Here is a 15,740-nt window from a genome sequence, read left to right on the forward strand (position 1 = left end):
ACTCTGAACTGATAATTCATTTTACATTAATGCTAAGAAGAAATATGGATAGTGTTTCTAAGGTGAAACTACAATGCACCATTAAAAAACCCACCCATTCTTCAAAGATATTGCTATTTGAGCCACACATTTCTGCACAACCAAGTGATTAGCAAAGAGTTTTATCATCTAATACGAAATAATTTGTAAATGGGCAGCAGCAGGGGAGAATCTAGCAGAAAAGCCCTCACTAAAATGAAGCAGTATCTACTGTACAGTATAAGACAATTGTAAATTTAGTCACCTCCTGCTGACAGAAAAATGATCAAAATAAAGTAAAAATGAACTCTGCAACAGAACAATGAATGAAATTCTTTTATAATATGGTTATTTTAGTGTAGAAACTTTGGAATAAAAGAAAATAATCTTTAAACAATGGTCAAGTCACACAGATTTTAGCAAATTCTCCCTTTCAGCATCTCTCTCTCTGTCTCACACTCACATACACAACCACACACCCCAGACACACCCCAGCTATCCAAATCCCACATAATATCGCCCACCTGTATAGAAGGATGACCTCAATGATATCTTTTTATCCTTGAGAATGAATCCTCCTTTAAAAGAAATTCCTAAGAAATGCTGGAAACCTCTGGGAAGAAATACAATCACATTGGTATTCTGCTCAGAAAGTGTCATCACAGATCTGTTTACCTTAACTGTGGACCATGATTCATCTGGTGACAAATGTCTTGCATACTGATCAATTTATCGTGGGGTGGGGAATTATCACCATTTTCTATATTAACCACTTGAATTCTGGAGGTAGAAAGACATTTGGGAATGCATTTAGATGTTAGCTAGTTATGTAACAAAATTCAGTTATCTGCACGTCGATTTGCCAGCTCTCCAGGGGAATCTAATTATTTGGCAAGCAAGATGCCCAATATTGCAGATACCTAACCCAGAATTATCATTTACACTGCTATTTGAAGAAGGTACCAAAAACATACCCTTCCAACTGGCCTGATTTGACAGGGACTCCTCTGTTGTTCCACTTTTTTCAGCCGCTTTTAAAATGTCCCAGTTTTTCTGTCCTCCTCCCATTTCCCTCCTTAGTCCTCAAGCTTATTTCAGTTGCAAACTGAGTTCAAAGTGCAAAACTAGTTTGTACTCATTTGATTGAAAAGGAAGGAGGAAAGGGAATCTTGCACTTCCCAGTAGGCTCAGGCAAAACCAAAGTGCTATGGCCTCTCTCTCTTAAATCAAAAACACACTGCAGAAATAATCCAGTTTGAGACCGCTTTAACTGTCCTGGCTCAATGCTAGGGGATTCTGGGAACTGCAGTTTTGTCAGACATTTGGTCACCTCTGTCAGAGAGCTCTGGTGCCACAATAAACTCCAGTTCCCAGGATTCCCTAGCACTGAGCCTGGACAGTGAAAGCCGTCTCAAACTGGATTATTTCTGGTGTGTGTTTTGGATCATAGTTTACTTGTTCTTCCTCATTTATAACTTTTTTCATGTTGACCACACTCTGATGTTGCTTGGCCATGTGTGCCTTGGTTTTCATCTGTGAAACGCTGGAGGATATGAAATGGAAGGAGTACCTTCTGAGTGGCAGGAGAGGTGTCTGCTGTTTCTCACTTTCACCACAGCCCCCTCTACAAATAAGAGACAGTGCCATCCTCTCTTCCATGTCCTGCCAGAGAACTTCACAGATGAGGGGGGTAGTTGGGGACCATTAAATAATTTGACTAGCCAACCTCCTTGCAATCCTGATAATAAAGCAAGTCTTTCTTCTCAAACAGCCTGAGATTAGTACTGTATTTTCTGGCGTATAAGACTACTTTTTAACCCAGGAAAATCTTCTCAAAAGTCGGGGGTCGTCTTATACACTGGGTATCATCTTATAGGGCAGGTGCTGAAACTTCCGAGCCACCGCATATGGTGGGGGGAGCTCAAAAACAGCCGTGGCCACATCCCCACCATATGCAACAATCGTATGAAAGCAGCTACCGCTCTGATAGTCTTGGAGACAGGGAGGGCTGGGCAGGCAGGGAGAGCTGACCAATCCAACAGGCTTTGTATATAACAAGGTTTCCTGCTAAATACCTACATGTCATAAGTATCTGAATTAAAATTACCATATTGAAATCAAATCTGATTTTTTAAAATTTTTATTTGGTGTGCGTTGGAAGAGGGGTAGTCTTATATGGTGAGTATATTCCAAACTCTATATTTTAACTGGAAAAGTTGGGGGTCGCCTTATACGCCCAGTCGTCTTATATGTCGGAAAATACGGTATTTAGAATTTCCCAGGGAGATGGGAACCTAGCCTATTTGGTGGTAGTATGCTTACAGTTTAGAGTGGTTGCTAGAAGTGCTCCAAGGCAGTGGTCCCCAAATTTTGATCCTCTACGAGTTTTGGACTTCAGTTCCCAGAAGCGCCAACCGGCTTGGCCAACAGACAGAAATTCTGGAAGCTTAAGTCCAAACATCTGGAAGACCAAAGTTTGGGAACTACTGCTACAAGGAGTAGCAACTTATTCACTTAATACAGGTGCCATAACTATGCACTCAAGATTCAAACGCAGTGGGTGATATCACGTTGTTATTTTATATTGAAGCAGAAGGGGAAGATAACTGGGACTGTACTGAATATTTTACAAAAAAGTCTAGCTGAGTAAGCAAGCTGGATGTATTTTGCGTAACACCAGAATAAATGAATTAGCTTTTCATCTGCTTCTGAAGCCCTATTCAACATAAACAAGCGGAATCAAACTTCAGAAGTACAACCTTGGACAGAAAAATACATACCCTATTTTTACAATTTGCAAACCAAGATATTGTAGTTCACGAGATCAGTGAACTAGAGAGAAGGCCTCTGGAGGAAGCTGGCCACGGCATCTTCAATTCACACATACATTGGTTATTCCATTTGAAAGAATGGGGGACAAAAAATGGAGTTGCACATGCACTCCATCAGAATTTTCATTCCAGAAGAAAACTTAGTAAATGCAGCTCCTTTAGTAATGAAAAAGAAAAAGTGACTTTGTAAATGGTCCAACTCAGCACACTACAAAAGCATCTAAACCAACGGCTCCCAAACTTTGGTCCTGCAAGTATTTGGGGCTACTGCTCCCAGAAGTCTCTGCCAGCTTGTCAATAGTCAGGGATTATGGGTCTGAAGTACAAAATATGTGGAGGACCAAAGTTTGGGGATCAGTAATCTAAACAGTAAGAAGATTAGTATCTTTTCTCATATGGCAAGTTATATAGATTTAATTGACCAATTAAAAGTATAATTATTGATCTGACAAGACTTATTTAATTGGGTGACAGTCCTATTATTCACATTTATGACAAACTCCTAGGTGCATAATAAAGATTAAAATGGCACTGGGAGAGTCTCTGGTAACATAATGAACAATAAATGTCTTTTATTAGCTGGCCTTTTTGTGCATTTCTGGACATCTATATTTCCCTCAAGTCATTCTCAGAAGATTGTTCCCTTTGAGCAACCAAAAAAGTTTCTAAAGTGTAATACCTTCTGAAAAAAAGCTGTTCTCTGTTTCCCCCACAATAAAATGCAAGCCAGGATGCAGAAAATGGGGAAGGATGAGCTTCTTTAATGGCACAAGGACATTTACTGGATGCAGAGTCCAAGCCACAACAATGCTATTGTACCTTCAAATGTCACTGGACTGCAAATCCCATAAAATCTCATCATTGCCTATGCTAGTCAGGATGGGAGCTGCAGTCCAATAACATCTAGAGGGCCATATATTTGCCCAGTTCTACATTAAAAGGTGCATAATTTTCAAAAACAAAAGGAAAAAATGCACAGTTAATTATCTAACTGAAGTTATTAAAGTAAGTATGTTGACACAAATGTGTACAATGGAGCCTATCTAATCTGTCTTTAGAATACTTTGTTGGATTGCCAGGTTTTACTTTGCTTTTTAAAAAAAAAACCTGGATGCAATCCAAAGTGCTGGCACTGAGTTAAGCATAATGGGTCCAGGATATTTGAAAGGCCACTTCTCCCCCTGCCTTGCCTGATGTAGATCACAAGCTTCACTGAGAAGGTTTAAAATACATAATGGAAATCCTAAGAAAAGCAGAGATTGTTGGTGGGGGGATTCATCCCAGTATCCATTTTGAAGATGCTTTCAAATGATCTCTAGAAGGTTCAAAATGTTTCTCTTTACTCACATAAGGCTTCCCTGACCTGGTTGTTTGAGTTCATATGGATATGTTTCTATTTCTGGGTTAAAATGTTTATAGAAGCATGTTGAATTGCCCTTCCTTTTGGGGAGACATAGGAACCTATTCCTATGAGAGCCAGTGTGGCAGACAGTTGGCCCTTCACATTTGCGGCTTTGATTATTTGTGCTTTTGATTAATATGTTATCTCTAGGAATCTCTAGGTCCCCCAGAGGAACTCTGCCAGACATTGATGATAGAGTTGTGTTGGAGAATCTAGGGGTTCCTAAAGAAAACACTTCTCTAAGCATCTGTAGGTCCTTCAGCACCATTCTATGATCCACTTCTGGCAGATGCTGATCACAGAGTTGTATTGGAGGACCTGGAGATTCATAGAGAAGTGTTCTCTTAGGTAAGAAGAATAGTGATTTTTTAAATTTGTGTTTTTTCCACATCCACGGGTGTCTCTGAACAATTCTTTAAACAAATTTTGCCAAGCAAGTCCTGTGAGAGGTCTGCCTTAGGGTTGCCATAAGTCAGAAATGACTTGAAGGCATGTAATAACAACAACAACAACAACAACAAGCCTATCCCTACTATTTTAATGTTATTTCTGCCTCTAGTTTCAAATTTCCTGTTAAAAGAAATGCTTAGGAACACACCCATTTAGTTATGTGAGGTGTATCTTTATAGGATTACAACCATAAATTACAGATTTTTCACCCTTGTCTAGTGAGATCCTTCTTTTAATAATAATAATAATATGTTTTGTTTATATACCGCTATTCCAAAGATCATAGCGGTGAACAGCAAGTAAGCTAATTAGCAAGTAAGCTAATTAGCAAGTAAGCTAATTTGCCCCCAACAGTCTGGGTACTCATTTTAGCAACCTCGGAAGGATGCAAGCCTGAGTCGAGCTTGGGCCCCTTTGCTGGTCTTGAACTCGCAACCTTGTGGTTTCGAGTGAATGGCTGCAGTACAGGCATTTAACCACTGCGCCACCAGGGCTCTTCCCACCTTTCTTTCTTAGTGTTGGTTGATACATTTTTAAAATACCCAACTTGACTAATGCAACCTTACCTTAGGGTTTTCTCAGCAAGATTCGTTCACAGGGAATTTACCATTGACTCTTCAGCAGATATGAAGCTGAGAGAGTGTGACTTGCCCAAGGTCACCTAGTGCATTTCCATGGCTAAGTGGAGATTGAAACCCTGGTCTCAAGGAATCCCAAGTCCAATATACACCCTATTACACTATGCTGGCTCTCTCTGATCCTTTTAAGTGTGTGAGACTTTCTGCATGCAAAGTGTGAGCTCTGAGATACAGCTCATTCCCATTCTGGAAATACTTCTCTGCCTGAAATTTCTGGAAATGATCCTAGTTTATATTTACAAGGCTTCTTTTTTTCCAAAGAAGCATATAGAGAACACTTTTACAGATGGCATAAGCATCTGAGTGTAAATAAAATGCTATACGAGATCTAAATTCAGTGCTATAAACCAACAAAAGATGCCTCCCCTCCTTCCCATATCTGCTGAAGAGTGTAAAAAGTGCAGCCTTTTCAAATTCAAAGGAAGAACATAAAAATATAAAAACGATGAAGGTTGTCAGATTTGGCAACTGCTTTCTTCTAACTCATATTCAACAAAGGAATCCAAGATAATAACACAGAAAAGAACTTGCTCTTGTCAAGCTTTTACAAAAAGAAATTGTGTGCAAAACTATTGAGTGCTAGCTCTAAGGAGGGAGAAAGGATTCAGAACAGAGAGAAAGGAATCGCTGAACATGATGTGTTTTAAAACCCTCTGAAGCTTACAGTGGTATTTCTGAAATACCAAGAAACCTCCATTTCTGAAATGCTCACTAAAACCCCTCAATCCAGATCCATAAGCAATGGGGCAATGGCATGAAATTCCTTATGGATATTGTACTGTCACCTCTGAGATGGTTCACACAACTGGGAGCATTCTGCACATGTATGATTTAGGTTAATCTGAGTAGGAATACAAACCAAAGATAGAACTCCTATGGAGGATAGGCAGAAATAGAAGTACACTTTGGTCCAAAACACACTGCAGAAGGAATCCAGTTTGAGACCACTTTAACTGCCCTGGCTCACTGCTAGGACGTCCTGGGAATTGTAGTTTATTGTGGCACCAGAGCTCTCTCACAAAGATGAAATGTCTCACAAAACTAGAGTTCCCAGAATTCCCTAGCATTAAGCCAGGGCAGTTAAAGTGGTCTCAAACTGGATTATTTATGCAGTGTGTTTTGGAACTTTGTAAAAGTCACTCACAGAATCAAGAGGATATTTTAAAAAATAATTTGATAAAATCTTAGTAAATAGAAGCTAATGCTACTACTGTATATGCATGTAGTGAGTCTATGTAATCAGAATCTGATTTAGACAGACGAACAGATTTGCCTACCTGTGTGGAAACCCACTGGGTGACACTGTCTCAGCCTCAGAGGAAGGCAAAGGCAAAACCCTCTCTGACCAAATTACTTGAAGGCACACAACAACAAAAACAATAATTTAAGTTCTGGTCATCCTGTATTGAACTGCATCTCCACTCACCATCCTTAGGAGGGCTCCTAATATTTTGAATGAGTTTAAGGCTTCAATACACTAAAGGCACCAGGTCCCTTCTAATCTTAGAAGCTAAGGAGGGTCAGACCTGGTTAGTACTTGGAGGGCAGACCACCAAAAAACACCAAGTGCTGTAGGCTTTATTTCAGAGGAAGGAATTGGCAAAACCACCTCTGAGTATTACTTGCCTAAGGGAGAGGCAGGATATAAATCAATATATTATCGTTGTTGTTGTTGTTGTTAAACATAATGAAACTCAAGGGTTTCCATAAGTTGATAGGTGACTTGGAAGTGCATGCACACACATACACACAGGTGTATGTTTTATAAATAGTTTCGTCTTTGCCTTATCTGACTTCTCTATTAATGGTGACTTATCTTACATCTCCATGACACAGAAAAGTATTTTTTCCTTTCCTTTTTCTCTTTTTTGCAAAGTGGAACAAGGTATTTCTAGTCAGGAACACTTCAAAGGTCAGCCCGCTCTCTGGGAATCAAGCACAGTTCTCACATTAGCATCCCCAATAATGGTTCTGAACTTCTAAAGGAGGTTGTTGATGGGGCAGGCAGCAGAATTAAGCCTGGCTCTCCATGCCTGGCTCTGCTGCACCACTGCACCAAGACCCATAAAACGTGCTTTTTACACCAAACACCACTGAAATGTGACTCAGAGGACAAAAAGGGGCCATTAGTCTGCAGCAGGTAGATGCTATTTTTATGGCACATTTTAAGACCTCTTGAACTATTTCCCAGTGGGCCAGCTAGCATGCCAAGGGGTCTTGCCATGTGGAAAGGCTCCTAACTCGGTACTACACCCCATGCTTTACAACAACAAATGTAATATTTTATTTGAGGCTCTGAACTCCAGAATGCACTCATTTTCTCCGACGGACTGTCATTCTGACCCTATCAACATGCCTTCTGGAAAGTGGGTTTTTTTCTGACTAGCCAAGTCCTCTCATGAGGGCATTTTTTGAGAGAACCCATAACACATCTCCAAAGCTTTTGCTCTATGGTTTCAGAAAGATGGAAACCCATTGATATTAGTTTTGCTTGTTGCATATTTATTTATTTTTAAATGTTCCAATACTTTATGACATGTTATGAATTAACTTGTTGCAGCTTTACATTGGAAGGGTGTATAAAACTCCTGTTAGATATATATGTTGGTAGGAGCAGGCAGGGTGAACCTGTTAAATGTGGTCTTGAAGTGGCATAGTTTTTCCTATCTGTACAGATTTGGCCATAAGAAGTTGGGAAATTGAAATATTTTATAGCTCCTGTGTGGTAACAGTCTGATCTGAATTTTAGTATACGCTGTGTAATAAAGGCCAGAAATCCATTTAATAGTGTCCTTGGGGTTCAAATGGTATGCTGTAACAAGAAATATGAGCTGTAATATATCTCAGTTTTGAATGAGAGAAAGGATTTTTTTTTTGACAAACATTTCTGGTGGAAGAAGCTGTGGACAAAAAATGTTTTCTTCCTAGGAATTTTATAACTGTTCCTTCTGTTAATCCAGTTATGCTTCTTCCACCTCCCCTCCCTCCTTCTCCCTGTGTGTATGTGTGTTTGGTTGTGCATTGAGGGGTACTCATGCGTTACTTCAAGCCATCCAGTGATATAGCTTTTAATTTTAAAACTGTCAGCAAAACTATAACTTGTGCTAAAGGGCAGCTATTTCTCTTGACGTTTTTTTGATTTGCAGGGTAGATGAAAGAGTGGAGTGTGGGGTTTACAGATTTTTCATCATTATTATTTATAATAAGGGGAACATGGGTTCCAAAACATTCCCTTGTTTCCAAAACTTTGTGAATGCAAATTTTAAAGCTGCATAGCCCTTGAGAATTATGCCGAACTCTGGACAAAGTACCATAAAGAGATTCATTGATCACACTTCTCCTGTCCCCTACAAGCCTTTCCTCTACTCATCTTAACCATGGGTTATAGTTTGTATCTATACAGGCACTGATCACAAAAGCAAATGGGTTCTCCAGGCTAAACATACCCAGCTCCTTAAATCTCTTCTCATAAGCCATGGTTTCCAGACTTTTCACCATTTTGCTTGCCCTCCTCAGGACACACTCCAGCTTCTCCACATCCTTCTTGAATTGTGGGGCCCAGAACTGGACACAGTATTACTCATGAGACCTAACCTAAGCAGAATAGAGTGGCATTATTACTTCCCTTGATCTAGAGACTATATTTTTTATTGATGCAGCCTAGAATTGCATTGGTTTTTTTAGCTGCCGTATCACACAGTTGTTGATTCACAAAACATGTCTGTCTAAACAAGATGGCAAAAGATGGTGAAGTACCATCAAAGAGGTGCCGATAAAAGCTGTCTGCACCAAAAAAATTAAAAATTAAATTAAATTAAAATTTTAAAATTCATGGTTTAAGTGTCATCACTGAGAAGCCCTTTCTCTCAGTCTATCATACAAATAAGTAAACAAAAATATTTTGAACCTCCTAGAGACCACCTGAATGCTTCTTCCAAAATGCAATTAGGTTTTTGTTTTTCATCAGCAACTTATGATTTCCATTTATATGGCAGACTTCTAGATCTGTGCTTTTTCATCATGCTAGAGGTAGCTGGTGAGACAGGCAAATCTGCTTTCCCTTTTCTCTCTGTGTTGCTGTTCATGCATCCTCAGTAAGAGATCCTAGAGGCTGCTCTTTACTTTGTCTGCTGTAGGCAGGCACACACAGCTATAGGACTGGTCTAGGATAAAATCCCATTCTGTCCCAGTTCAAGGTTTATTGCAGTATTTATTGCAGAGATACTACTATGACTTGGCACTGAAGGTCTGTTTTTCTCTTTCACCATCCTCCCATTGCCAATGCTGCTAAAATACAGCTAGACAAAGGACAAGAAGGAAAACCAGAGGGTTGGACAGGCATTAAAAAAACTATTATAAAAAGGGACTTCTTTGTTAGAGGCTTTGTGTTAACTGAGGTCTGCTAGTACAGTATAGTAGTTTTTCATAGGAAAAGTAAAGATCTTTGAATTTAAAAAAAACACTTAAGGATCTTGCAGACTTCATTGTGTCCTAATGAAACACAGAGGCCTCCTGGTGTTTCTTTCACTATTCTTCAATCCGTTGCCTAGGTTTGCCTTCATAACTTGCTTGTTCTGTGTTCTCATTTCCTTTTCCGTTTCCTTTAATCCTTCTTGTATGAGTATGTACTTTGAACTCAACAGTCAACTTACACGATCGCTTGAATTTCATAGGGTTTTCTTAGGTAAAGAATCCTCAGAGGTGGTTTTGCCAGTTCCTTCCTCTGAAATATAGCCTTGACCATTTGCTAAAATCTCTTGTTTCCTCCTTCCCCCGTTCTTTTTTCCTTGCTTTTTATTCCTCACTCACTCCCTCTCTCTTCCTTCCTTGAGCAAAACCATCCTTTTTGATTTCATTCATTCATTTTGTAGATACTGTATGTAGATCCAGAATTTCTTAAAGGACTTGCAGAGCACTAAAACAGCAGTGTTCTCACTGGTTGGGTACCATTGTTTAAATATAAATGAATACATTGTTCTACAGCTTCTTTGGAGTGGCTAAACAGCACTTTTAAAAGTCCCAATTCTGTTCAGCTGGGAGAGCCTGCCAGCAAACTTGTTCCCTAAGGAGAGGAGAGCCTTGTGCTTTAACACTAACAGCACACACACCACTTCAGGTTGCAATATACTACACTACGTACAGTTTTATTTGACTGTTGACTGAAGATCAGTCCAGAACAGATCTTAAAATTGCTCTGTATTCCTTGGATAAGTGTTTACGTGCAGCTCTTATAGAGTATCATTAGCTCATGGGGAATCCGTCATTATCCTTGCCTTCTCATTCTTTCTGTTGCCTTTCTCTATGCACTTAATTTAAGCAGTGACCAGATTCAGGCAGGAAAATGTAATTCAACAGTCAATATAATTAAAAGCAATTTAAAAACATAACCATTAAGAAGAAAACAACAACCAATATATTGAGAACGGCATGTCATTAAAGGCTCTTTGCCCATGAGCAGTCACTCCTTAAAGGTCTGCTGAAAAGACAAAAACAAAAAAAATTCTTCACCTATTTAGGAAGGAGAACCAGGAGAGTGTTAGTTTAATCTCTCTAGGAAGGGAGTTGCAGAACCTGGGAACAGCCACCAAGAAGACTGTCTCCTGCACTCTACCAAATGTACATGTGAGTATGGTAGAAAGACCTCCCTGGAAGATTTTAAGACACGGGCAGATCCATATGTGGAGGCAAGCATACTGTTGGTTAGTCTCCACTAGAGTAGATCCATTCAGTCAGTTGCTGAATGGTGTGTCAACATGTAAATCTAATGGGCTGCCATACCATTCCATATCCTTTATTTGCATAAGCCACAAGCGATTACAAAAGAAAATGGTATTCTATCTATTAAAAATAACACCATTACAATTTTCATTAAGCATTATAGTTGAATGAAATCCATATAATATACAATATAAACATTGTGAAAGCTTTAACAATCACTTGTTTTAATGGTTGCATTCATTATTTATATACATTTTAACAACGTGGAACAACCTGCTGGAGGAGATCCGTCAGATTACCACTTTGGAAACCTTTAAGAAGGCTATTAAGATGGATCTCTTCCTGCAGGACTTTCCAGACTAGGTCCACCTCTATTTACCTGCCTCCCCTCCCTACTTTTCTCCTCTTTTCTCCATCCCCTTTCCAGCCTATCTGGACCCTGCTATAAATTTCTTACAAATCCTCTATTGATTTTAACCGTTATTGTATGCTATTGTTTTAATGTCTTTCTGGTTTAATCTCTTTTTAATATTACTATGGTCTGTTACAGACTGCCAAAATAAAGCTGCTTTGGGTCTCTTTGGAGGTATGCTATTTAAATGATGCATGGGTCCTAAGAGTCTGGAGGTCGCGCCAAAGCCACACTCTATTTCTAAGCACTGGAGGGCAGCTTTGGTGCTGCTTCCGGATTCTTAGGATGCATGCATCATTTAAACAGCATACCTCCAAAGAGACCTGAAGCAGCTTTATTTTGGCAGTCTGTAACAGGCCAATGTTTTTATACCGGGGAGGAGGGATAGCAGTTTTTAGAATTTTAACTGTATCTCGTTTTATTGTTGTAATCCACTTGGATTCCAAGTGATTAAGTGGAATATAAATAATAATAATAATAATTATTATTATTATTATTATTATTAAAAAGGAGTCATGAAAGATTGCATTAACTACAGGACCATTGCATTTATTTCCCATGCAAGCAAAGTCATGTTCAAAATTCTGCAGCAAAGTCTCCTACTGTACATGGAATAAGAAATTCCAGAGGTGCAATCTGGGTTCAGGAAAGCGGGACGAGGGATCACATTGCAAACATATCATGGATGATGGAGGGCACAGGGGAATTCCAGAAGAAAATCAGCATGTTCTTTATCAACTACAGCAAAACATTTGACTGCACAGATCATATAAATTCATGGATTAATCTTAAAGAAATGTGTGTACCATTATATTTGATTGTCCCGATGCATACTACTCAGGATAGGAGGCTACTTACTGTTAGAACAGAATATGGAGAGACAGAATGGTTCCCAATTGGAAAAGTTCTCTGTACACATTTAACACTCCTTCCAGACATGGTTGCACCCTTGGGGTAGCATTTTACAAAAGATTTAGCTCATCTAAATGGCTTTACCCAGAAGAAAACCTCACTCAGTCAAATGGGATCTCTTCCCCAGTTAAAGTGAAAACTGGAGAGGACATCTGTACCTTTAATGGTCAGATAGGAGAGGGAATTTCAGCAAGTATTGCTTGTCATCCAACAAAATAAGCAACACCTAATGAAATTCCCACTTCTTACAAATATAACTTCCTTCAAGATGCTTGTCAGCTTATGGTGACCCCATGAATTTAATAGGGTTTTCTTAGGTAAGGTATACTCAGAAGTGGTTTTGCCACTTCTTTCCTCTGAAATATAGCCTACAACACTACAGAAAGTCAAAGAGGAAAGTGATAAGACAGGCTTACTGTTGAACATGAAGGAAATAATAATAATCACCATGAAAGATTTACATTCAAGACAGGTGATGGGGAAATTAAAATAAAGACTTCCCATACTGTGCATCAATCAGAACAGAGAGTACAGTCAAGAAATCAGAAGAAGAACAGGAAGGGCAGCTATGAAAGAATGAGAAAAAGTCCTAAAGGGCAAAGATAGTGGGTGCTTGGTATCAACTGGGTTTGGTTGCAGGAACTTCTGTGGATACCAAAATCCATGGATTCTCAAGTCCCATTAAATACAGTGGCACAGTAAAATGGTGTCCCTTGTATAAAATGGCAAAATCAGAATTTGCTTTTTGGAATTTATACTACATTTGAATGCTGCCTTTCATTCAGAAAAGGACCCAAAGTGTCTCACATATACAGTCAGCCCTTCTTATACACTGATTTTTTATACATGGATTCAAGCATCCACGGTTTGAAAATGTTCCATAAAAGTATAAATTTCAAATATCAAACCTTGATTTTCCATCTTTTATAAGGGACACCATTTTGCTATGTCATTATATTTAATGGGACTTGAGCATCCATGGATTTTGTTATACACGGGGGATCTTGGAACCAAACCCCAGCATGTAACAAGGGTCCACTGTAAATATATATATATATATATATACACACACACACACACACACACACACACACAATAACATTTAAAACTGCCAAGACCATTTAAACACAGTACTGTATAAAATTATACTTTAAAATACACCCAAGTGAAAAGGCATGACCAAATCATATACAGTACATATACATTCCTGGCATGATTATAATGATTGCTATTGCTCCTGCTAGCTTTGTATGCCGCCTTTCCCCCAGAAAGGGACCCAAGATGGCTCAACACACACACACACACACACACACACACACACATATATATATATAATAAAATTTAAACCTGCCAAGACCTTTTAAACACAGTATAAAATTCTCATTATGCTATATAATGACATAAGTATAAAATTATCATTATGGTATATAAAATATACCAAAGCAAAAAGGTATGACTGAATCATATTATGGTCTACGGTTGTGATTGTTGCTATTGCTACTGTTGCATCTGTACACCGCCTTTCTCCCAGAAAGAGACACAAGGCGGCAGCTCACAACACACACACACACACACATATATATATATGACTGAATCATCTATAGTCATGTCCATATACACTCCTGGCATGACTATGGTCCATGGTTATGATTATTGCTATTGCTCCTGCTACCTTTGTATGCCACCTTTCTCCCAGGAAGGGACCCAAGGTGGCTCACAATATATAGACATATGTTCATATACACTCTTGGCATGATTATATGTTGGATAAATAAAACAAATAACACAGTCTTCACTTGCCAACAACAACCTTTAAAAACCACTCTTGGCATAATTATGGTCCATGATTATGATTATTGCTACTGCTACATTTGTATTCCACCTGTCTCCCAGAAAGGAACCCAAGGCGGCTCACAATATGTGTGTGTGTGTGTGTGTGTGTGTAAACTACCAAGACCATTTACACACAGTATAAATTTACTTATTAAAATATACCAAAGTGAAAAGGCATGACTCAATCATATACATATACATTCCTGGTATGATTATGGTCCATGGTTATGATTATTGCTACCTTTGTATGCTGCCTTTCTCTCAGAAAGGCACCCAAGGTGGCTCACTATGTGTACGTGTGTGTGTGTATATATGTGTGTGTGTGTGTATGTGTGTATATGTGTGTGTGTATATATATGTGTGTGTATATATATATATATGTGTGTGTGTATATGTGTGTGTGTGTGACTGATTCATCTACAGTCATATTCATATCAATTCCTGGCATGACTATGGTCCATGGTTATTATTGCCACCTTTTGTATGCTGCCTCTCCCAGAAAGGGACCCATGGCGGCTCACAACACACACACATATATGTGTATTGAATCACCTCCATTCATGTTCATATCCATTCCTGGCATGATTATACACTGGATAAATAAGACAAATAGCACAGTCTTGGCTGGTCATGATTGCTATTGCTCCTGCTACCTTTGTATGCCACCTTTCTCTCAGAAAGGTACCCAAGGCGGCTCACAACACACACACACACACACATATATATGCGTGTGTATTGAATCATCTCCATTCATGTTCATATCCATTCCTGGCATGATTATACATTGGATAAATAAAACAAATAGCAGTCTTGGCTGGTTATGATAACTGCTATTGTTCCTGCTGTCTCTGTATGCCGCCTTTCTCCCAGAAAGGGACCCAAGGCGACTCACAATGACTGAACCACCTCCATTCATGCCCATATCCATTCCTGGCATGATTATATCAATAAGACAACTAGCACAGTCTAGGCTTGCCAACAGCAGCATCAGCATCAGCATCCCTGGCCTCCTGAGATGCTGCTCACCTGGAGGATTGACCACCGCTGCAGCCGCCGCCGCCGCCACCGGCGTTGCCATCTTGGTCTCAGGCGGAGCTGAAAGGGGGTCTGCAAAGGGAGGGACCCCAGCGGAAGGGGACGGAGAGAGGACCCTCCGCTACACAAAAGGGGCGGCCCAGGAGCAGGGCTCCCCCGCTGGCCTCATGCCGGCCGGAGGGGCGTGCTGCCTCGGAGGGGAGCCGGCTCGCAGCGCCCACAAAATGTCCGGTCTAAGGAGACTGCCCTCTCCACTTTTGGCTTCACACCCGCTTCTGCGCATGCCCAGAAGCCCCTTCCCCTGGCAAGCGGAGTGCGCATGCGCGACAAGCCCTTCGCGCATGAGGGGTTTGGAGGAGTGAAGCCGCCTGCCCTCACTCGCTTCGCCCTCACTTGAGGCACCTGGCTTCTCTCTCGTTGAATCAGGATGCAAGCCATAGTCATCATGATAATAATTTGCATAATAGGCATATTAAATAGACCCCTCTCTG

General features: G+C 39.8%; 1 protein-coding gene across 6 annotated transcripts in view; it reads right to left on the reverse strand.

The window, feature by feature from the left end:
* The window catches only part of ARNT2 (aryl hydrocarbon receptor nuclear translocator 2), a 106,918-nt gene extending 91,414 nt beyond the window's left edge, over nucleotides 1-15,504 (reverse strand). For 4 of the 6 annotated variants that reach the window (XM_042476912.1, XM_042476911.1, XM_042476909.1 and 1 more), the window contains exon 1: nucleotides 15,241-15,504. In XM_042476912.1, coding sequence (XP_042332846.1) covers nucleotides 15,241-15,292 — 52 coding nt within the window. In that variant the 5' untranslated portion in view covers nucleotides 15,293-15,504. Of the gene's footprint in view, nucleotides 1-542; nucleotides 578-9,260; nucleotides 9,319-15,240 lie in introns of those variants that run through there. The other 2 variants (XM_042476910.1, XM_042476913.1) reach the window with 2 other exon arrangements.
* Between the last annotated feature and the right edge of the window lie 236 nt (nucleotides 15,505-15,740).

Source organism: Sceloporus undulatus, chromosome 6 (genome assembly GCF_019175285.1).
Source record: "Sceloporus undulatus isolate JIND9_A2432 ecotype Alabama chromosome 6, SceUnd_v1.1, whole genome shotgun sequence".
Taxonomy (NCBI): Eukaryota; Metazoa; Chordata; class Lepidosauria; order Squamata; family Phrynosomatidae; genus Sceloporus; species Sceloporus undulatus.